The sequence below is a fragment of the Artemia franciscana genome, chromosome 1 (genome assembly GCF_032884065.1).
Source record: "Artemia franciscana chromosome 1, ASM3288406v1, whole genome shotgun sequence".
Lineage (NCBI taxonomy): Eukaryota > Metazoa > Arthropoda > Branchiopoda > Anostraca > Artemiidae > Artemia > Artemia franciscana.
The window spans coordinates 71,135,839-71,159,880 of record NC_088863.1 but is presented as its reverse complement, the minus strand read 5'-3'; the positions used below and the strand labels follow the sequence as shown (position 1 = coordinate 71,159,880).

The 24,042-nt window shown below is 34.7% G+C and overlaps 1 protein-coding gene across 2 annotated transcripts in view; it reads left to right on the top strand.

The window, feature by feature from the left end:
* LOC136033526 (SEC14-like protein 1) overlaps nucleotides 1–24,042 on the top strand; it is a 139,721-nt gene that overhangs the window by 22,102 nt on the left and 93,577 nt on the right. For both annotated transcript variants that reach the window (XM_065714275.1, XM_065714272.1), the window contains exons 3-4: nucleotides 9,899–10,030; nucleotides 16,970–17,098. In XM_065714275.1, the coding sequence (XP_065570347.1) occupies nucleotides 9,899–10,030; nucleotides 16,970–17,098 (261 nt within the window). The remainder of the gene's footprint in view (nucleotides 1–9,898; nucleotides 10,031–16,969; nucleotides 17,099–24,042) is intronic.

Here is a 24,042-nt window from a genome sequence, read left to right as displayed (position 1 = left end):
AGGGGGAACCGGATTTCCCAGCATTATTTGAAAAAACGATCAGAAATTAAATGAAAAAAACAAGTTTTTCAACTGAATAGTAAGGAGCAATATTAAAACTTAAAACGAACAGAAATTCCTGCATATATGATGTGGGTCGCCCTCTCCTCAATACCTCGCTCATTACGCTAAAGCTTGATTTTTTTTTCAGTTATTTAAGAATGACTCCTGAATCACAAAGGTTGTTCAAATACAGTAATAAGCACTTTTAAAAGTTCTTAAAACAAACTTTAGCATAAAGACTGAGGTATTGTGGAGAGGGCTACTATTTATGTATTCTTTCAGACCTGTCTTCTTTTGAGTCTGATTTTATTTAAAGTCAGTAAAAGAGATTGACCCTACCACCAAATACAAGAGATCAGCACATATCCATGCTACAATCTAATCAGCTTTCGGTATCTTTTTTTTTCTTGCAAGCTCATTTTCATCTTTTTTTCTAGTCAGATTTTATATCTTACTAATGAAATATAATGCTGCAATCTAATCAGCTCCTATATATTTATTTTTTTCTTTCAGGTCTGTTTTTACAATCCTTTCGATTGTGATTTTATTTATATAGTAACGAAATTATGACTAGCAGCAAAAGGGAAAAATTCGCACACACCCCTTCTACAATTCAATCAATCATTGTATATTTAAGTAATTTTTTTCAAGCCTAGTGTATCCAACAGTTTTATCAGCTATTAACTTACATATTTCTTTCAAGCCTTTTTTTTTCAAAAGAAAACACAGGGATAAGAACAGGAAACTGATCTTTAGGAAAGACAACTAATAACCCAAAAATAAAAAGTGGTAATCAAACAGTTCGTGTTAACGAACTGTAATAAGGAGCGACCCGGCTCAATAGTAACCAAAAATCTAAAAAATGGAATTTTTATACCAATAGCTAGATCAAAAGAATTGTATTTTAATGCTGATTTTAAATATATAAGTTTTCATCAAGTTTAGTCTTACCCATCGAAAGTTATGAGCCTGAGAAAATTTGCCTTATTTTAGAAAATAGGAGGAAACACCCCCTAAAAGTCATAGAATCTTAACGAAAATTACATCATCAGATTCAGCCTATCAGAGAACCCTATTCTAAAAGTTTCAAGCTGTTATCTACAAAAATGTGGAATTTTGTTTTTTTTGCCAGAAGGCAGATCACAGGTGCGAGTTTATTTGTTTGTTTGTTTTTTTCCCAGGGGTGATCGTATCGACCCTCTTGTCCTAGAATGTTGCAAGAGGGCTCATTCTAACGGAAATGAAAAGTTCTAGTGCCCTTTTTAAGTGACCAAAAAAATTGGAGGGCACCTAGGTCCCCTCCCACGCTAATTCTTTTTCCAAAGTCAACGGATGAAAATTCTGAGATAGCCATTTTATTCAGCGTAGTCGGGAAACCTTAGAACTATGTCTTTGGGGACGATTTACTCCCCCAAAGTCCTATTGGGAGGGGCTACAAGTTACAAACTTTGACCAGTGCTTACATATAGTAATGGTTATTGGGAAGTGTACAGACGTTTTCAGGGGGATTTTCGGTTGGGGGGAGGGTTTGAGAAGAGGGGGAGATGTTGGGGGAACTTCCCATGAAGGAATTTGTCATGGGGGAAGAAAATTTCCATGAAGGGAGCGCAGGATTTTCTAGCATTATGTAAAAGAAAACACAATGAAAAAATAAACATGAAAATTTTTTTTCAACTGGAAGTAAGGAGCAGCATTAAAACGAACAGAAATTATTGCGCATATGAGGGGCTCACCTCCTCCTAATACCTTGCTCTTTACGCTAAAGTATTTTTAGTAATTTCAACTGTTTATTCTACGGCTTTTATGATTCAGATGTACTGACGTGGGGGTGAACCCTCATATATGTAATAAAAACATGAGAATACAAAAGTTCGTTACGTAAGCTAACTTATAAGTTACGTATATCTTTTGCTAATAAAAACAGTCGTAAAAACTTAGAAGTTCTAGTTGCTTTTTTAAGTAACCAAAAAATTGGAGGGCAACTAGGCTTCCTCCCCCGCTCCTTTTTTTCTCAAAATCATTCGATCAAAACTATGAGAAAGCCATTTAGCCAAAAAAAAAGTATGCAAATTTCTTTTTAATTATTCCTCTGCGGAGAGCCAAAATCAAAACATGCATTGATTCAAAAACGTTCAAAAATTAAATAAAAAAACAAATTTTTTTTAACTGAAAGTAAGGAGTGACATTAAAACTTAAAACGAACAGAAATTACTTTGTATATGAAAGGGGCTGCTTCCTCATCAACGCCCCGCTCTTTACGCTAAAGTTTTTTACAGTTTTAAAAAGAAGAGTTGAGAGAAAGAGTCAAACTTTAGTATAAAGAGCGGGGCGTTGATGAGGAAGCACCCCCTTTCAAATACGAAGTAATTTCTGTTCGTTTTAAGTTTTAATGTCGCTCCTTACTTTCAGTTAAAAAAAACTTGTTTTTTATTTATTTAAAAAGAACTAAAGAATAGCTTTTAAAGGCGTAAGAAACAGCAGAAGAATATTGAGGAAAAAACAACTGATTAAACAAAAATAAACACTGGTAATAAGAACTAAAGACTAGCCTTTGAGAGCATATTTATTCAACCAGAAGGGAAAGAAGATAGGGTCATTCTAATATTAGGTAATAAGAGAAAAACATTCCCTCTTTCTGAAACTAAGCGAAAATATGCTTTAAAGCCAATATAATGATAATAATAATAATAATTTATTTCTTACCCACTTACAAAAGGGAAAAAGTGGAGTACAAGGAGAAAAAACAAAGAACTACAAATAACAAAAAATACAAGAAATAACAATTTAGCAAAAGAGGCGGATAAAATGATTGTTAGGACCAAGACGGATTGGCGCTTCGTCAATTAATTTTGAACTTATTTTCTCCACTGAGAGAACAATATCCGTTGCCTGATATTTACTAATTAACCTTCAGTTCTGAACTGATCGTGGTAAATAAAGTAAGAACTTGCAATACCGATAATAATCCGTCTTGACCCTCTTTACGTCACCTCTATTCAAAAGCATATAAAACCCAGCACAAAATAACACAGAATGGTCGCAGAAACTCGAGTACAGCTTTGTAAATGCTTGTCGCTGGAAATGTTCACGATTTCCAACAATTTTAGAATAGTCCAGTTTAAGCTTAAATTGATTAAATATGCAGATAAATATGTATAATATGTTTAAATATGATTAATATGTTTAAATATGTTAAATATTTAAGCTGTTTAAATATGAAAGAGCTGGTAGCTGGTAAAGCGTGTAGAAGAGCTGGTAGTGAAGTGGAATGAAACAGCCCATGAGACATCGAGCAACTGAAAAAAAATGGAATAGTAGATAATTTAATATATAAATTATTAGTATTTTATGAAGGATTTGTATTTGAAATGTCAAGGTAAACCACCACCCTCTCTTAGGAGCTGTAAGAATCAAAGAACTGTTGACCTATCTGGATGAAAAAAAAACATCTGATACTATACTTAAGTGGAAATTCGTTGCATCAGATTTTTAATTGGCATGCAATATATTTACGGATTCTTAGACCGAGCCAAAAGTAATTCAGAATATCAGTTTTGCATGACCTACATATTCACCGCTCCTAATCTTGTATTACACGGTTTAAGCATATTATGTGTTATGCGAGTCTTGCGAATAAACAGATAGGTTTTCATTGTCTATGGCGCGTGTGTGTTTTCATAAGGTGCCGCTCTTTAGTTGGAGAAGCCAAGAAATCCAGAAGTCATGGAGGTTATACAATTTGTAACATGAGACATGTACTTTGGTGCATACTCCCATTGCGATCTAATCAGCTTTTGTTAATTATGACTTTTCTTTTGAGCCTAATTTATCTTTCTTTCGAGTTTCAATTCATTTAAATATCAATAAAAGACAATTCTACCAGCAAACGCCAAAGATCGGCGTACGCTCCTTCAACAGTCTAATCAACTCTTATTTGTCTATATTTTCTTTTAAGTCTATTTTATTTTTCTTCTGGATATTTTTTTTTCTAACAGGAATGAAATCTAATGCTAGCAGCAAACCTGAAAAATCGACGTACACTCCTGCTACAATCTAATCAGCCATTAATTGCTAATGTTTTCTTTAAGTCTTATCTTCGCTTTCTTCCGTGTCTGATTTTATTTAAATATCGATGAAAATTAATACTGTGAATAAACCTGGAAGAATAGCACAAACCCTTGTAACAATCTACCTATTTGTTTTATAGTTTCTTTTCGAGTCTGATTTTAATCAAACAATAATGAAAGGTAATTTTCAAACAGTTCGCTGTAACGAACTGTTGTAAGGAGTGACCCGGCTAAATAGTAACCGAAACTCTAAAAAATTGAATTTTGATACCAATAGTTCATCAAAAGAATCGCATTTTAATGCTGATTTTAAATATATAATTTTGATCAAGTTTAGTCTTACCCATCAAAAGTTATGAGCCTGAAAAAATTTGCCTTATTTTAGAAAATAGGGAGGAACACTCCCTAAAAGTCATAGAATCTTAACGAAAATCACACCATCAGATTCAGCGTATAAGAGAACCTGCTGTAGAAGTTTCAAGCTCCTATCTACAAAAATGTAGAATTTTGTATATTTTGCCAGAAGGCAGATCACGGATGCGTGTTCATTTGTTTTTTTTTTTTCCAGGGGTGATCGTATCGAACCAGTGGTCCTAGAATGTTGCGAGAGGGCTCATTCTGACGGAAACAAAAGTTCTAGTGACTCTTTAAGTGTCCCACGCTAATTGTTTTCCCAAAGTCACCAGATCAAAATTCTTAGATAGCCATTTTATTCCATAGTCGAAAAACCTTATAACTATGTCTTTGGGGACGGCTTACTCCCCCACAGTCTCTGTGGGAGGGGCTACAAGTTACAAACTTTGAACAGTGCTTACATATAGTAATGGCTATTGGGAAGTATAAAGACGTTTTCAGGGGGATTTTTTGGTTGGAGGAGGGGCTGAGAAGAGGGGGATATGTCGAAGGAGCTTTCCATGGAGGAATTCGTCATGGGGAAAGCAAATTTCCATGAACGGATTGCAGGATTTTCTAGCATTATTTAAAAAAAGACAATTAAAAATAAATATGAAAAAGTTTTTCATCTGAAAGTAAGGAGCAGCATTAAAACTTAAAACTAACTCTTTACGCTAAAGTATTTTTAGTAATTTCAACTATTTATTCTACGGTCTTTGTGATTCAGGGGTCATTCTTAAGGAATTGGGACAAAATTTAAGCTTTAGTGTGAAGAGCGAAGTATTGACGAGGGGGTGAATTCTCATATACGTAATAAAAACAGACGAATATAGAAGTTTGTTACGTAAATTAATTTGTAAGTTAGGTATATTTTATACTAATGAAAACGTTCGTAAGAAAATTAAAAGTTTTAGTTGCCTTTTTAAGTAATAAAAAAATTGAAGGGCAACTAGTCCTCCTCCTCTGCTTCTTTTTTCTCAAAATCTTCCGATTGAAACTATGAGATAGCCATTTAGTCAAAAAAAAATTAATGCCGCAAATTTCGTTTTAATTATTTATGTGCGGAGAGCCAAAATCAAAACATGCTTTTAGTACATTTTTCAGTACCTTTTATAATCAGCTTTCAGTACCTTTTTATGGCACTTGGTATTAACCAAGTGACATAAAGTGTTCTCAAATTCTGTCGGTCTGTCTGTCTGTCCCGGTTTTGCTACTTTAGGCACTTCCAGGTAAGCTAGGACGATGAAATTTTGCTGGCCTATCAGGGACCTGACCATATTAAATTAGAAATATTTTTTTCCCGATTTGCCCATCTGAGGGGGGTGGGGGGCCCGTTAATTCGGAAAAAATAGAGAAATGAAGTATTGTTAACTTTCGAATGGGTGATGGGATCTTAATGAAATTTAATATCGTGTCTCAGAGCTCTTATTTTAAATCCGACCAGATCCGGTCACATTGTGGGGAGTTGGAGGGGGGAACCTAAAATCTTGGAAAACGCTTAGAGTGGAGGGATCGGGATAAAACCTGGTGGGAAAAATAAGCAGAAGTCCTAAATAAGTGATTGACATAACCGGAACGGATCTACTCTGTTTGGGGGAGTTGGGGGGGGGGGGTTAACTCTGAAAAATTAGAAAAAATGAGGTATTTTTAACTTACGAAGGAGTAATCGGATCTTAATGAAATTTGAAGTTTGGAAGGATATCGTGCCTCAGAGCTCTTATTTTAAATTCCGACTGGATCCGGTGACATTGGGGTGAATTGGGGGGGGGGCTAAAATCTTGGGAAACGCTTAGAGTGGAGGGATCAGGATGAAACTTGGTGGAAAAAATAATCAATAGTCCTAGATACGTGATTCACATAACCGGAACGGATCCGCTCTCTTTGGAGTAGCGTAATGTGTTTGTCTGGTATACAACACAAGGATAAGACCTTCTCTAAAGCTCTCTTTTGTCAGCTACATCGAAGACTTGCCTATAATCTATAAAACTGAGGACTAAAGAGGTTTTATTACTCTGGTGTTTCTCAATTATTATCCTGAAAGTGAAAATTTGATCGATATGTTCTCTGCCTCTAAAACTACTTTGTTCTTCTATTAAAAATTGGTCGACAGCATCTCTAAGTCTTATAAGTATCATTATAGTAGGTAATTTGCTACCTACAGAAACCAGGCTAATCCCTCTATTATATCCTCACTCATTCTTGTCACCCACCTTGCTTATAGAGGGTATGGTCAGGTGTTTCTTAAAATCGCAAGGTACTTCACCTTTTTCAAAAATAACATTCATAATCTACAGTAACTTATTTATAACCTCATAGCCACCGTAAATCATTTACCACACTATCAGAATCTGGATTCTTATTATTTTTAATCCTTTTAGTACTGTCACTAATTCTTCCTCTCAAAATAAATCCTTTTGATGTTAGGTATTATTATTATTATTATTTATCAAACATAAGACCAACTAAGGCCAACCACTTATAAAAAAAAACAAAACAAATAGAACAAAAACAGATAAATCAATAACACTCAAAGAACAATCAGCGAAAAAAAAACAAAACAAAACAGTTCAATCAAATAGCAATGGTACATTTGAACATGTCAAAATTGTTGTGTGTAAATCATACTTGACCAAGTCAGCAAAAGTGGCAGAGAGAGGCGAAGAAGCGCCTCAGAAAGCACCAAAATGAGGGGATTATCCGAAGCAAGTATCCTTGTCTGGATAGAAAGAGAAGATTTTCTACGCTGCTCAGGAATTGATGGGAGGCCACCACCAACAAACCTTCCAGATGCACTACAATTCAAAGCAAGATTAAGAAGCCACCGTAAAGAATTATTATAAAGAACCGGAAGAGAATTCTCACACCTAACAGACAGAGATTGTACAAAAGCTAGACCGTACAACGGAGTGCAGTAGGCTCTGAAAAGAATTCATCTTACAGAAGGGTCGCAACTCCCGAACTTACGAATGAGTAAGTTAGCCCTGCAGCACAGCGAACGTGTAAGTGCCTTAACATAAAGCTCATCACTCAGAGTTGGAGCCACCGTGAATCCAAGATATTTGTAGGATCCAACAAAAGATAATGACACTCCAGAAAGCCAAGCCATAGGGATATGTTTCAAAGGAGTTCCCCGGGGAATAAACGCCATACACTGGGTCTTGGCTGTGTTGAACACGATAACATTGGCTAACGCAAACTCATCACATATTGAAAGTAAATGGTTAAGTGCAGCCACTGTATGAGCTAAAATGACCAGGTTATCAACATAACTCAGGTTATTGAATCAAACACCACCAATGAAAGAGCCTACCCCAGTTTGTGCCAAACGCAGGTTAAGATCATCCACATAAAGGTTATGTAGCAACGGCGAGAGGACCCCACCTTGCCGCACACCATTCAAAACAGGGAAAGACTCACTGAAATAACCACTCCATTTGATTTTGAAACGCTGCACTTCAAACCAGTATTAAAAATTTCCATTGATACGACAGTCAACTCCTTTAATGTCTATTTTGTCAAGGATCTTCTCAAGGTTCACTCGGTCGAAAGCCAACTTTGCATTTACATTTTTGGGGCCCAGCACTCTTAGAACTAGAACATTTTTCCAAAAAATCACCAAAATTAAGTGAAACCAAATTACTGGCTAGAGCCGAAGTCCTCAAACTCTCCATATTCTTTTTGCACCACCGAAGGGCACTCTGGAGCCTATTGTAAAGAATTTTCCTCGCAGAATCGAACCCACCTCCAAGAGGTCTGCCATTAGCAACTCACAAAGCTACATAATGAGGGCGAACGTGAGCATTCCAACCAGGAATAACATTCAGCCCCACCCTTTTTCTGTTAGTACTACCCGGACGAAGAGGTAGAGTATGACATGCACTAACAATAAGAATCGAAATCAGTGTATAATAAAGAGCCCCTAACCCATTAGTATCAGAAGGATTAGTACAGTAAGGGAGAGTACAATGGTAAATAGTAGTTATATCCAGAGCAAGGATACGCCTCTCAATCTCCACACCATAGACCACAAGCCGAGACGCACTTGCGCGCTCCCACTCCACAGCAGGCGCACAAGGGGGTGGTGGATCTGCATACAGAATCCACAGCACGAATAGCACTAGATAATTCAAACAAAAGAGGGAAATGGTCTGAACCAAATATATCATATGTTACAGAAATAGGCATAACAGTGCTACTAAAATAACTTGAACACACCACATGCTCAATCCATGACGTATGGCCTGACGGGCACAAATATGTAAAAGTCGATGGCTCTAGAGCCACTTCATCACAACAAACCAAATCATTTTCAGCTATTACTGCCTTCAGCTAACGGCTGAAAATAGTTTCTGTACTGTAATTAGTATTAAAATCACCCAGGAAACAAACATAAGTATAATTATCAGATAAAAACGATACTAGCTTACCAAAGTACAGGGAGAGTTCATGCATATTCTCACTTGAGCTAACTGGCATATAAATATTAAAAAGGTAATCCTGATCAAAAAGGTAATCCTGATCATTACAACTAAGGCAGACTGGCTGCAGCCTTTTATCTGAGGGGAATGGAAAATACATTAGGTGGGAGTAAGCTTTTCTACAATGAATAGCTCACCCACCTCTCGGCCTCCCTCTCAAAAGGCCATCACCTGCTTTCGTAGCATTCTCTGCAAAAGGAACAAAATCCAACATTTTTTTTAGCAGAAAAACATTGAAGTGTTTTCTGAAACACAGATCAGAAATTGGAAAAGTAGAGACTTTCAAAGAACAACAATTAGAATTTTATGGGGAATTTGTATTTGTAATGTCAAAGTACCCCGACCCCCCTCCCCTCCCAGGAACACTAAGAAACAAAGAACGGTTGGCCTATTTGGATTAAAAAAAAAAATTGGTGTTATACTTAAGTTGAAATTAGTTGCATCAGATTTTTAATTGGCATATAGTATTTTTATATGTTCTTGAACAGAGTCAAATGTAATTCAGAATATCAGTTTTTCACGACCTATATAAGAACCACTGATAATCTGTAAGACTATGGATTACTCTTAATTTGTCAAAGTATGGACATTAAAAAAGCATGAATTCAACACTATTGAATTCTTTTTGAAGAAATTTCTTGCAAAGTATACTGTATAATGTCTGAATTTTTTTTTGTTTCAAATGTGTTTCTTTCAGTAAATATGTAATATCCTTAACATTTCCCATTAGGTTCCATTTTTAGGCAGTGGCATCAACCTAGAGGGCTTCATGTATATTCGAAATTTCTGTCTCACAATTGAACCTTTTTTTTTTTTTTTTTTTTTTTTTTTTTTTTTTTTTTTTTTTTTCTGGAATGGCTCTTTTTCTTCCCGCAAGTATTTGTTGCTGGCTTTTGAATGAACGTTTTTTACTTTTAGCTAACTGGTGTAGATTATGTCAACTTTCGACAAAAAAACAGCTTGGATAGAAGGAAAAGAACTCTGCATATTGAAACCTTCAATGAAAGTTTCTCTAACAGACTGATAATCAAAGAAACTTGTGTCTATTCTGTAAGTAATATACATTTGTTGGATTTTTACTGTTTTGTCTTTATTTCTATTTGTATTCCTAGTTTGAACCATATGAACGTTGTTTTTTATTTCACTGAAAGATATAACATGCCATGGGCTTAAAGACGTTAGCTTACCAAGGAACCTTTGACCATACTAAAATCTAATGTAGATCAACCCAATTGGGTGATATTTAACACAATAAAAAAAAAAACAACGTTGTTTTACTTATGAACGTTGTTTTTTATTTCACTGAAAAAATACACATGCCACGGACCCAAGAACGTTAGCTTACCAAGGAACCTTTGACCATACTAAAACCCAATGTAAATTAACCTAATTGAGTAATATTAAACACTTTGAAAAAAGCAACGTTGTTTTACGTATGAACCGTGTTTTTTATTTCACTGAAAAAACAAACATGCCATGGACTCAAAGACATTAGCCTGCCAAGGAACCTTTGACCATACTAAAACTCAACGTATATTAACTCAATTGAGTGAAATTAAACACAGTGAAAAAAGAAAAAAAGGGGGAAAGTTTAAGCCAGCTAATAGGAAATAAAACAAAATACCATCCATTTTCTTCGTCTGCCACTCAAGATAGGAATAAACACAATAACACTAATGTTGTAACGACTATAAAAGAATTTGAAATATTCCATTGAATAAGCGACCATCATCTAAATTCTTAAAAGTATTACGCTTTAATAAATTTTTTGAATTACCATAGTGACACAATAAATTTTTACATTTACCAAGTGAAACTTAGTTTGTCTTGATAAATTGTGAAAAGTCCCGAACGCATAATGTCCAGCCCAAATACACTAGGATTTGGTCTTCCCTGTGTATGGCGAGGATAGAGAAAAGAACCTTGTATTTCACGTCTGAGCCTCTGAAAGTTGGCAAGCGTATCAGGGAGCGGACCAGATTAAATTATAAATAGTTGCTTTCCCGATTCGATCATCTGGGGGGGGAGTGGAGGGACGGTTAATTAGGAAAAATTAGAAAAATAATATAAAAAATGTCTCTTTGAAGGCTTACATAGGGAAGTGGTATTGGTGTTGGTATTCTACTCAGAAGGTTGTAGGTTGTTCTGTAGGTATTTCTGACATAGACAATTTTTAAAAGTTTTTTTTTCTTACTCTGTCATTTTTAGTTTAATTCGAAAACCCTTTTTAAAATGTCTGAGTATATTAATTTGAAATTCTCAGGAAATGATAAGGAAGATGATCAATTGACCAAAAAGGCAATATTTGCACGCTACTAGTACAGCTGCTGCTGCTTCATCTGCTACCAAAAGTACTATTACTACTACCACTACTATCACTAAAACTAAAACATCTGTAGCGAGTACTACTAAGGCTGAGGACATAGAAACATTACCTGAGGAAACGTTGAGCTGAAATATGAACTAAATTGAAACATACTATGTGTATACAGATTGCTGATACGGGCGTATCAGCAATATTTTTGGAACAGCTTATAATATCAAGAAAAAACTTCAGGGGCATTATGAGTGGGATCTCCAGTTTACCAAAGGGCAAAATGTAACTGTTACTAATGTTATTCATACTGTTGCTGCTACTACTGTTACCACTAATAATCCTACGCTATTACTGCCAACACTTTTACTTTTACAATAGCTAACATTTTTTACCAAAAATATCAGATTGGATCACGTTTTATGGTGATTAAATCTGGAATTTGCTATAGTATGGGCCAGCAAGCGTAGGAGGAGCTGTATCAAGCGATGTTAACGCGATCAAAAATTATAGAAAAAGCTAATCAGCTTCAGAGGTAGAAATCCCGCGCAGTAGTGCTTATCATGGTAGCCTCAAAAAAAAAAAAAAAAAAAAAAAAAAAAAATCACCGCGATAACATTGTGAAATGTTGGTTCTTCCAACCTTGTCACAAGTGCCATATGATCTCTTGGCTCTTATTGTCTGTATACAAACTGACGTTATTGTAGTATTATCATGTATTTTGCCACCTCTTTACATGCATATGAATGTGACGTCAATCATATAAAAAAAAAATTTCAATTAGGGCTATAGATTATAGTCAGCCAGAGGTTTTCCTTCCTGCACATGATCCAACGAAATGTTGCCGTATTCCACCTGTGGGGCAGCAGGACATGCGCCCCAAATTTGGAATCATGGCTGTAGAACCTTTTTTGCAAGCATAACTTAAGACTCTATGTTGCATTTTGGAATCTAATGGGGCAAAATCTTGGCCCTAGCTTAGGCAGCGCAAAGCAGACTTGAACTCTCCATAGAGTTTTGCATGATGTAACAGTTGATGTTGCGTTGTTAAAAAATCAACATAGCAGCGACAAAATAGAACTTCTGAATGAGCAATTTATAAAATTTCAAAATAAATTAATAAACGTTCCTAGAAAGACTCTCATCCCATATTTTTATGACGTGAGATATTCAAGAGAACTCCAATGTCCAGATTTATTTCACGTTTGAGGTTCTTAGATAACTTCGAAGACCACACTGCCTTTCCATGACCAAAGTAAAACAGTTCAAAATAGGGATGATACCTTTTTATTGACAGTGAATAGATATAAAATTATTTAACTGGATATTTCGAACACATATACAGTGTTCATCATCAGCAGTAAAACTAAAAGACATGAATAAAAATAAACAACATTTATACCTAATAAACTAATTACATATAGTTTATTGCTCTTATTTTTTTCAATGCAACAGCCGAGGCAAATCTCTTTGACCTTTTCGTTTCCGGTTCATTAGAATTATCTGACATATTACGTGGACAGAGGTCATAGCTCTTAGGTGAGGTGATATTTACTTTATTTGACCTCAGTAAATTATCATAAATTGAGTTCAATTCAAATTCCCTGTATCTCTGTTTATGGAATTATTCTTGAATAGAATTTTTTTTAATTTCGATTGTTTCCCTGAAAGTTTGCTTTAAACCTTGGCCCCTAGAAATCAAAGAAACATTTTCAAACAAAATAAAGTGATTTGGAAAATTAAAGATATGCTCCGAGAGGGCCGACGTGAAATCTTCAGGTTTGGTATTTTGCTTTAAAGACGATGAAATAGAATTATGATGTTGTAGCAATCTCGTTTTTAAATTCTGGTTAGTACGTCCCCCATAAGAGCTTCCACAAGTACATGGGATTTTATAAACCCCACTTTGTTGCTCTACGGAAGTCCGATCCTTTCCAGAATTTAAAAAACTAGCTAAAGTATTACTACCTATTAAAGCTACCTTTAAGCCATTATTTTGTAAAATTCTTACAAACAAAATCTGTAATTGTTAGTATTTTTACATAATTTCAGTATGGAATTATGGGGTGGAGGAATTAAAAAGTTTTTTAGAACATCTTAATTTTGGGGGAGGGGATTTAAAATTTAAAATAGAAGAGGATGTAGCAATCTCGTTTTTAAATTCTGGTTAGTACGTCCCACATAAGAGCTTCCACAAGTACATGGGATTTTATAAACCCCACTGTGTTGCTCTACGGAAGTCCGATCCTTTCCAGAATTTAAAAAACTAGCCAAAGTATTGTTACCTATTAAAGCTACCTTTAAGCCATTATTTTGTAAAATTCTTATAAGTTTTTCATTCAAACCTCGAACATATGGTAGAGAACAAAAAATATCTTTCTTTTCTGTTGTTTCCAGAATATCGTCAGAACATTCTAGAAATTTTTTCCTTCTTTTCGAAAAAGTCTGGTCAATTAACCAACCCGGATAATGGTTACTTATTAAAATCTCTTTTAACAACAATAATTCCTCCTCAATGAATTTTGGAGAACAAATTCTAAAAATGCGGTCAGTTAAGGATATGATTAAACCAATTTTTACTTGGCGAGCATGACCGGAGAAAAACGACAAAAATCTGTTATTGTTAGTAGGTTTTCTGTAAATCTTAAAATCCAGACTATTTTCATTTTTTAAAAGAAGGACATCCAGAAAAGGAAGTTTATTATCCTCTTCTATTTTAAATTTTAAATCCCCTCCCCCAAAATTAAGATGTTCTAAAAAACTTTTTAATTCCTCCACCCCATAATTCCATACTGAAATTATGTAAAAATACTAACAATTACAGATTTTGTTTGTAAGAATTTTACAAAATAATGGCTTAAAGGTAGCTTTAATAGGTAGTAATACTTTGGCTAGTTTTTTAAATTCTGGAAAGGATCGGACTTCCGTAGAGCAACAAAGTGGGGTTTATAAAATCCCATGTACTTGTGGAAGCTCTTATGGGGGACGTACTAACCAGAATTTAAAAACGAGATTGCTACAACATCATAATTCTATTTCATCGTCTTTAAAGCAAAATACCAAACCTGAAGATTTCACGTTGGCCCTCTCGGAGCATATCTTTAATTTTCCAAATCACTTTATTTTGTTTGAAAATGTTTCTTTGATTTCTAGGGGCCAAGGTTTAAAGCAAACTTTCAGGGAAACAATCGAAATTAAAAAAAATTCTATTCAAGAATAATTCCATAAACAGAGATACAGGGAATTTGAATTGAACTCAATTTATGATAATTTACTGAGGTCAAATAAAGTAAATATCACCTCACCTAAGAGCTATGACCTCTGTCCACGTAATATGTCAGATAATTCTAATGAACCGGAACCGAAAAGGTCAAAGAGATTTGCCTCGGCTGTTGCATTGAAAAAAATAAGAGCCATAAACTATATGTAATTAGTTTATTAGGTATAAATGTTGTTTATTTTTATTCATGTCTTTTAGTTTTACTGCTGATGATGAACACTGTATATGTATTCGAAATATCCAGTTAAATAATTTTATATCTATTCACTGTCAATAAAAAGGTATCATCCCTATTTTGAACTGTTTTACTTTCGTTTGAGGTTCTTGAATATTTTTTTTAAAGTGTGAAAATGGAAAGCAGTTTGAACACGTTTTTTTAGACTAGACTGACGTGAAACCGATAAACCAGTCCGGATCATTGTTTGAAGCCATCACAATCCTTATAAGGAAACGGTTCAAGAATTCGGAATAAGGATTTAGATTCCAACTCTGATGATCAGAAGACGACATGAATGGCTTTCTGAGGAATGTTTATCTATGTATTTTCAAAATATATTAACTTTCATCCAAAAATACCACCCTTCCACGCTAAGCCAAAGTGAAATATCTAAAAATCTGTTGGGACCATTGTATAAAATCGTCATTTCATGTAAACAAAATAATAAAAATTCGAAATAAGGAATGGAGATGCATATCCAACCCCTGATGATGATTTTGTGGTACAAAAAGACGGTGCGAAAGGGTTTACAGCAAAAGCTTATTAATTTATCTGGAAAAGCTATGAACTGCTTATCAGAAATTCTATTTTTCGCTTAGGACCTCTTACGCTTAAACAAGTTTCTATACTAGGCCAGCGTAAGAAATATATAAAACTATCAGAATCATTACTTAAAGTTATCGGAGTAAATATAAGCAAACTATTCAAGCATGAAAAAGCATATAATTGAGAGGAAGATCAGTCATGGTTTATATTCGAAAAATAAACAACGTGAAAGGCTATCTGGGGAAAGCTTATTCAAAAGTAATCTTCAAAATTGACTAACTCCTCGTCCGGAAGTTCCTTTTTGTTGCTCTGAGGTTTCATGCTTAAACAAGTCATTTTAAGGTAGGCTAACTTTCAAGTCCCTAAAAATATCAGGACTATTGTCTAAAATCATTACAATCGTTACAAGCAAACTATTCAAAAATTATAAATGTGAAATGGAGATAAAGATTTAAGTTCTGATGATGTTTGTGTTATTTGTTCATCTTTGGTAATACTCATCCAGAAATCATATTTTGTAAATAAACCTTTCACACTAAACTAACGTTACTATCCATAAAAACTATCAGGCCTAAAAACATCAAAATCTTACTAAGCTATTTTTTTTCTAAAAGTAACAATATATGGAAAGGAGATTCCTGACAATTCATGATCAAAATTTTGATCAGGATTGAAAAGAGGGGCACCTGAAAGGGTAAAGGGGACAGGTTTCCCTATAACTGTTGATACTCCCTCTCAACATACTTTGAAAGCTTCACCTTAATACCCTCATCCCTTCCTTCGATATTTTCGACCATTCCTTTTGATAACCAGCATGCATATAGTTCGTTTTGATTGTATTTCACATTTCATTTCAGCATTTTCTAAATGTTACACCTTAATACTCTAGAATTAGTTGAAACCCAGGATCAAATCTGCTCCCTTTTCCGTATAAAAAATCTTATATGTCAACAATGAACAACTTGTATAACATACAGCCCTGGCTGCAGGGGGCTATGTCAACCCCAGAGGCATAATTATTTTCAACCAAATGGCTACCTTAAAACATTGGTCTAATATCCTTGGATGAAATAGCGAGTGGGAGGGTTGTTTGTTGCCCTCCAATCACAAAGACAAACCAAACTTTTATAGGTACTAGAACTTTCAGTTTTCAATCGAACGAGCCTCCTCCAAAGTTTATACGACCGCCCTTTTCATGTGAAGTATCTCTGGGAAAAAATAAATAAATTATAATTAAGAGGATCTTCATTATGTATTGTCGTGGAAAATAAATAAAGCAATTTGGGTAATGGAAGATAAAAATTCAAAGAAAGGTAGAGAAAAAGTTAAAGAAATGAATTATGGATTCTAACGAAATATGAAGAAATAAAAGATCCATTGAAAAAGAATTTTCAACAATAAACGTTAGAAGAGTATCTCGACGGAGTTTCACTGTATTGTATCCTAGATTATGACATTTAGTCTCAAAAACATTTCTATAAATACAAGAGGTAGTGCTTATGTTGTTTTTCCTACCTTGGTTAACTAAAAAAAGCAAATTTCTAAGTAGTCTTTCTTCCTTTTTGAGAGTTGGGTTGCGAATGCAAAGTTTTGCGTAGAATTTGCTTGAATTTTGGGGTGCTTTATTTGCAGGTGCATCCTGATAATCCAAATTGGACGTGTTTTGAGCAAGCAGCCAGCCTTGATGTCAAGTCATTTTTTGGATTTGAGTCCATCGTTGAAAAAATCGCAGTCAAGCAATATTCGCAAAGTATTGCCAAAGTAAGTTTGCCTCCTGAATCCTTTCATGTATTTGTTTATGTTTTCAACAAAAGGAGTAAAGCTCTAGATTAGCTACTTCTTGCTATCTTGGAAAGAATTTAGGTTAGGAAAATGAAACTTTTAGGTATGGATCTACTGACTGTAGACTGTCGTGGGAATGCATTTTGAAGTTCATACCTTCACTCCTTCTCCCTCTGCAGTGCACTGATCCTTGGAAATCCTTGTGTTGGAAAAGTGAAACCTTATAAAATAGATCTTTTGCTTTAATGAACTTCACGAAAACTATTTTCATCTTTACAACTTTTTTCAATCCCAATTTGTGAGGTTTTAAAGATCTCGGAATACATTTCCTAAATTAATAAAACCCATAGCTATGACTTAAATTTCTACTCAATTTACAGAAATTGCATTTTAAAGACGAAAACCAGAGAAAAAGAAACTGAAAAAAGAAAATTAAGGGATATTGTTGTTTTGTCAAAAATCCAATAGGTATAATAGACCTGTCAAGTAGGCAAATTTCTAATGCTTAGAAATTATAAGAGGGTTAACATAGAAGCTTGATAATACCTTCCCAAGGTTTTTTTTTGGCTCTTGATCCATTACTCTTAAATTTTGTTTTCATAACCCAATCCCTTTCCAGAATAGCAAATAGTAGCTAAAATAGAATTTTACCAAAAAAGTTTCGCCATTTTTTGTATAAAGCTTTTAGTCTTCAGAAACCCAAAGAGTATTTTGTTGCTAAGCTGTCTAACTTGAAGATGATTATAGGCTATTCAGTTGAATAGTATTCGTATTATAAATCATGCTTGTGTGGCCTCATATTGGCCTCAGAGTGGACCTTTCACGAATTTGCCTAATCAGAACCGTCACTGCAAGAGGCACAGCTGATTGAACTTCAGGAGTGGCCCCTCTCGAAGAAATTCTTCCTAGTAAACGACGCAGTATTTGCACTGAATTCTGATTAATGTCTAATTCATTTCGGCTTCAGTTTTTTTTTGATGACATACCTCTTCCTGGCTAAGGTACGTTGTATGAGCTGCCTCTCAATATTAGCTTTATATTTGTAGGCAAGGAGTTAATAGGGATTTAGAAGAATTTTACTTTTGGAACAGTTAGACAGGATCCCAGGTAGACATAAGATGTTTTTAATAGGGGATTTTAATCCCCAGACTTGTAGAAAAATGGATAGATGATTTCCTAGCGCAGGTAAATTTGATGTTGGAAAATAAAACAGAACCGGTTTTGAACTAGTGCAATTTTCTTGGGTGTAACAATCTAGTAATAACCAATACTGTATTTTGTGATAAGATGGCATAGGATGGATACTAAAGGGTATAGAACTGCTGCTGTTGATGTCAAAAGTAAATATCAATATCTAGTAGTGTCTAAAATTAATTTAAAGCTGAAATTTCAGAATGATAGCAAACTTCCGGAAAGTTATGAGGTGAAGGGTGAGAATCTGAGACAAACTTTCTTAAAACAGTTGAATACAAGACTAGAGAGTCTAAAATTTGACAATTTAGAACATAGATGGAGCAATTTTAGGAATATAGCTTGTGAAGTCGCAAATAGTGTTTTAGGGAGTTAAATTAGAAATGCAGGAAGGAATATTAGTGAAAATTCTTTAAGTTTAGTTAAGAAGAGGAGGGGCTTGTAAAAGAAATGCTTGAGTTGATCATATGAAAATAAGAAGAATGTAAGCAAAGTGGAGAAAGCATTAAAATATAAATCAAGTTGGTGTGAAGTGGAGAGCATAGGTAAAATTGTTGAAGATCGGAAAGATGCACTCAGATGGTATAGTAGTAAAATATTGTACTGGCATGTTCTTTCTCTTGTTTGGAATAACATGGAGACGCTTTTGCTTAAACTGATCATCGTAACGGAATTCGAAGTCCCGTAATGTGTTGCTGCAGCTTAGTTCGAATGTGGGTGAATTACCAAGCTGAGATCAAACCCACTGCACCACTACTGCGCTATTGGTATGTTAAAAACGGAGAGGACAAAGTTATCTGGATTTGTCCCAGTTAAAGATAGGAACGGGATCTCAATTGGTGATGAAAATAAAAGATGAATTGAGATAAAAAAAAAGAATAAGATTGTCCTGAGCCATTGCTGACACATAGGGTGTCGAATTGACGTTCCAGTTGCTGGCTTTTTTTTACAGGGACAAGTCGTGGAGCCAACCTTACTGTGGCGAGGATCTAGCTCCGGGCCCACTATTGCCAAGCAGAGCATGAATCTACTGTGCTACAACAAGGATAAGATAGATCTACAGAATATTTTAAAAATGTGCTAAACCGTGATAAGATATAGAAAAGAATGAAAGAGTTTGTGACACTTTGGAAATATTAGAAGATTCATTTTGTTTGTAAGGATTAGTGGCAGTACTAAAGGATTAAAAGATAATAAAGCTCCATGTGCTGATAGTTTGCCTGCTTTTCGGAAAAAATTTGCCTGCTTTTCGCTTAATCAGTCATTTCCAATCCCCGTACTGAGGACTTACTCCCTGATTTTCACAATCCCATTAGACTCCGACTCCCCCGGTCAGCCTCCTTAGCAATCCCAACTTACTCTCCGATCCATGCTGTTACAGAATGGTTTCGCAAAAGTTTTATACCCTTTATTCTGGAACACCTTAATAATAATTCGTGATTATGTAATTGCCAAATTCCCCTTTTCCTCTATTGCCGTTTTTATTCTTTTTTTATTTACTGCAATGTTTTTGTAATTTAATTGTTAAGTTTACTGATTTGCCTTTTATCTTTGATGATTTTGCTTTTTTAATTCCTTTTAATTTTAAGTGTTTGACTTAATGTACTGTTTTGAATTTTTTTTTCTTTTTAGCTTTTACTTGACATATAAAGCGAATTCGGCTCTATAGAGCTTGTGATAGTCTTTTGCAAATAAATATTATCTTATCTAATCTAAATGAGTTCATGTTGTTGGAAATAACGTGAAGTTGGAAATAATTTACTAAAGGTTACGAGTATGATTTTTGGAAAAGGAAAAGTACCTTGTGATTTTGGGAGATTAAAGTGTGGTAATTGTAGAGGCATTAGCTAGGTTTATGTAGAAAGCAAATTACTTAGTGTGATGAAGTTTTTTAGACTTAGAGGTGCTGTAGATAACGTTTTCAGAGAAGACTGGCGTGGTTTTAAGAAAAGAAGAGAATGCGTCGACCAAATTTTCACTCCTAGATTAATCAGGTTCTGAGTCATCAAATACCTGTAGTCAGCAGTTTGATTGATTTGCATGAATTTCGAATTAAAAGTCGAGGAATCTTAATGAAAACCAGACCATTAAATTCAGCGTATCATCAACCCTACTGTAGCAGTTTCAAGCTCCTGTATACACAAATGTGGAAATTTTAATTTCTTGCCAGAAGAAAGGTCACGGATGCGTGTTTATTAGTCTTTTTTTCTCAGGAATAATCGTTTCGAACTAATGGTCCTAGAAGAGCGGAAGAGGGTGCAAGTTCTATTGTCCTTTTTTAGTCACCAAAAAGATTGAAGGGTAACTAGCCCCTCCCCCAACGCCTTTTTGTCAAAGTCCTCCAATCAAACTTCTGACATAGTCATTTTGTTCAGCATAGTTGAAAGATCCTATGGTTGTGTCTTTAGGGGGTAAAATAATCCCCAAAGGCCATGGGGATGGGCTGCAAGTTATGAAATTTTGCGTATTGTTTACGTATAATATTTATTATTCAAAAGTATATAGATATTTTTCGGTGGGGGGATTTTGTTCTTTGGTTGGGTTTCCATAGGGAGAATTCTCCGTGAGGAGAAAAATTTCTGGGGGGATGAGCTTTCCAAGGGAAATTTTACACTAGAGGGATTTGACAGAATTCCTATACGAAATTGTTTTTATTTGTCTGACTTTCTCTTCACCAACTCAACTTTGCATGTGGAGATGTTCCAGGCGAATTAACCTTGGACTATTTTCGGCGTGTTTTGATTTCTTGGGAAAAAATTTCCTCGGAAGGGGGATTTCTGGAATGATCGGGGAAAGAATCAGAAATTAGTCTTTTTCAAATCAAAATATGGTAAGGAGAGTTTTTCAGAGTGAATCGTCTGCAAGGAATTTTACGGGGGGAGGTGGGTCAATGAAGATGGAATTGTCCGGAGAGAATTTTATCCGGTGAGAGGTGTGTATTTCACGTGTGAGGAAATTTCCACGGAGGATTTTTCTGTGGGGGATGGAATTTTTTCTTAGAGGTTGTTTCACATTTACCGGCGTTATTTGGAAAAAGATTAGAAATAAAAAAAAAAAAAAGTTATTTTAACAAAAAAATAAGGACTTGAATTACTTGACTTAAGTCTCATACTGGGCGCTGTTTGGCGTCGAGAGTGACACCTGCCTCCTCGATCCGCTGCGATCCAGTGCAAGCGTTTGTGTTTCACTTGGTGTGGTGTTTGCCATCGCCAGAAACTCGGATAGGCTGTCGGACCACCGTTTCTTCGGTCGGCCGCGGGGTCGCTTCCAACCGGCTTCCGTAGGGTCAAAGTCAAAGATCGTCTTTGTGGGTAAGTTTAAGGAGCATTGAAAATAAGGAGAAACATTAAAACTCAAAACAAACAGAAATTATTCTTTATATGGTTGTGTTGTCATCCTTCTCAATTCCTTGCTCTTTGCGTTAAAGTTTGACTGTTTATCCCTTTTTTTTAAGAACGGCTCCTGAAACACAAGGACCGTTTAGTTAGAATAGAAACCTTTTTTTTTAAATTGTTGAAAGCTTTACCATATTGAGGAGGGAGTTAACCCCTTCATATAAGAAACAATTTCTGTTCGTTTTGAGTTTTAATGTTGCTACTTACTTTAGGATAAAAACTTTTTTTTTTAAATTTGATCGCTGGAAAAGATAATATAGACATGTTACAACTTGGGATTTATTACAACTGGGATTTTTTTTTCAGGGGTGATCGCATCAAAAATTGTTGGGTATCTATGATGTTATATGTGTGATGTATAGCTTACTTCATAATATTATAATGAAATAACGTACTAAGGCTGCACACTATCAAGTCGCCTCATTAGTAGAAAAAACAAACTTATAAACAAAAAGGTGTTTGACAAAAATATGCCTAAATGACGAACCAAAAACACAAATTAAAAATTATTGAAAAGTACGAGTTTTATTCTTGCTCCTTACCTTCAGTTAAAAAAAAAACTTGTTTTTTTTATATATTTTATCTTGTAAATAATACCACTCTGTTCAAAATGTATATTGTTTTAAAATGTATGTTAAACCCAAACCGTTTTGAGGGTTTGAGAAAGGAGTAGTATCAATCTTGTTTTTGAACCTTGATTAAACTTTTGATATATATTTTTTTATTGCTGTAAAAAAAAATTGTATTATGACCAGTAAAAAAACACTGCCCGAAACATAGTTTTTATCTGTAGTATATTATTATAATATTATATTATATATGTTATATATAATATTATATTATATATTATAATATAATATATATTATCTATAGTATTATACATAATATTATATTATATATTATAATATTTTTATTTATATATAATTATATATTTATATATAATATTATACTATAATAATATTATATTATTATAATCTATAGTATATTATAGTTATTATTATAAAACGCGCTAGAATGCAAAGCGTGCTAGTAAAGCACGGCCTTTAAAATGTTCAATTAAAAAAAGAAAGAAAAAAAAAATAACTCCACTGGAGATAAGGAGCAGCTTCTTATCCTAAATAGATAACTCATTTTTCATGAGTCGTTCTAAACGGTGGGTCAAAAAGTCAAACTTAGGGGTGAAGTTTGACTTTTGTGAAGTTTGACTCAAAGATATTGAGGAGAGGGCAACCCCTGTCTTATACGGAATACTTTCTGTTTGTTTTTAAGTTTAAGTTTGTTTTTTGTTTTTAAGTCTAAGTTTTAAGTTCTCTTTACTTTCAGTTGATAAAGCTTCTTTTTTAATTTTTGATTGTTTTTCAAATCATGTCTGGATATCAGGATCTGGATTCTCCACGGAGAATTTACTCCGCCCACCACAAAAAATTCCCCCCTCTAATATTTCTTTCCCCGCGAAAAATTTCCTCTCCCCACTAAGAATATCGCTATTAAAAGTTCCTCCCATGTACCTCCCCCCAGAAAGTCCCCCTGGATAATTCGATCCTCGCTGAAAATTCAACTGCAAAATATCTTACGGATGACTCGGCCTGACAAATTGTTCTTAGCATACTTTCATTTGAATATCTGGTCCTTTTTCAAATGATGCCGAAAATCTTCTCTTCGTGGAAAAATTTTCTCGGAAATATCCCCCCCTCAGTGAATAGTTGTTACTGTGGAAAAGTCTCCCATGGAGAATTTCTTCCTTGGAAAATTCCCCATGAAAGAATTCTCCCTCAGAAAATTTTCCCTGGACAATCCCACTAGAAAACCCCACATTTAAAATTGATTCAGCAGAGAGAAATTAAGACAAATAAGAAGAATCTTGTATAGAAATTCTGGAAAATTTCCCAAGTGTGAATTTTCTCTTGGAAACTTTACCCCTGGAAATTTCTCTCCGTACGGAAAATTCACCCATTGGAAAATCATTGGAAAACCCACAGGGAAATTCACTCATTATGCGTAACCAAAGGGCAAATTTCGCCACTTATAGGTCCTTTCCCCAGGTCCTGTCACGTTATCAAGTTATTGTATCTTTCAGCTATGCTGAACAAAATGGCTACCTCAAAATTTTTATCAGATGACTGGGGAAATAATTGGCATAGAAAGGAGGCTAGTTGCTCTCTAATTTTTTTTGTTGCTGAAAAAGGGCACTAGAACATTCAATTTACGTTTGAATGAGCACAAGATATTCTAGGACCAATGGTGATCGGTACGACCGCCCTTAGGTAAAAAAAGCGAATACACACGCACCCGTGACCTTTTCTTCTGGCAAAAAACACAAAATTTCATATTTTTGTG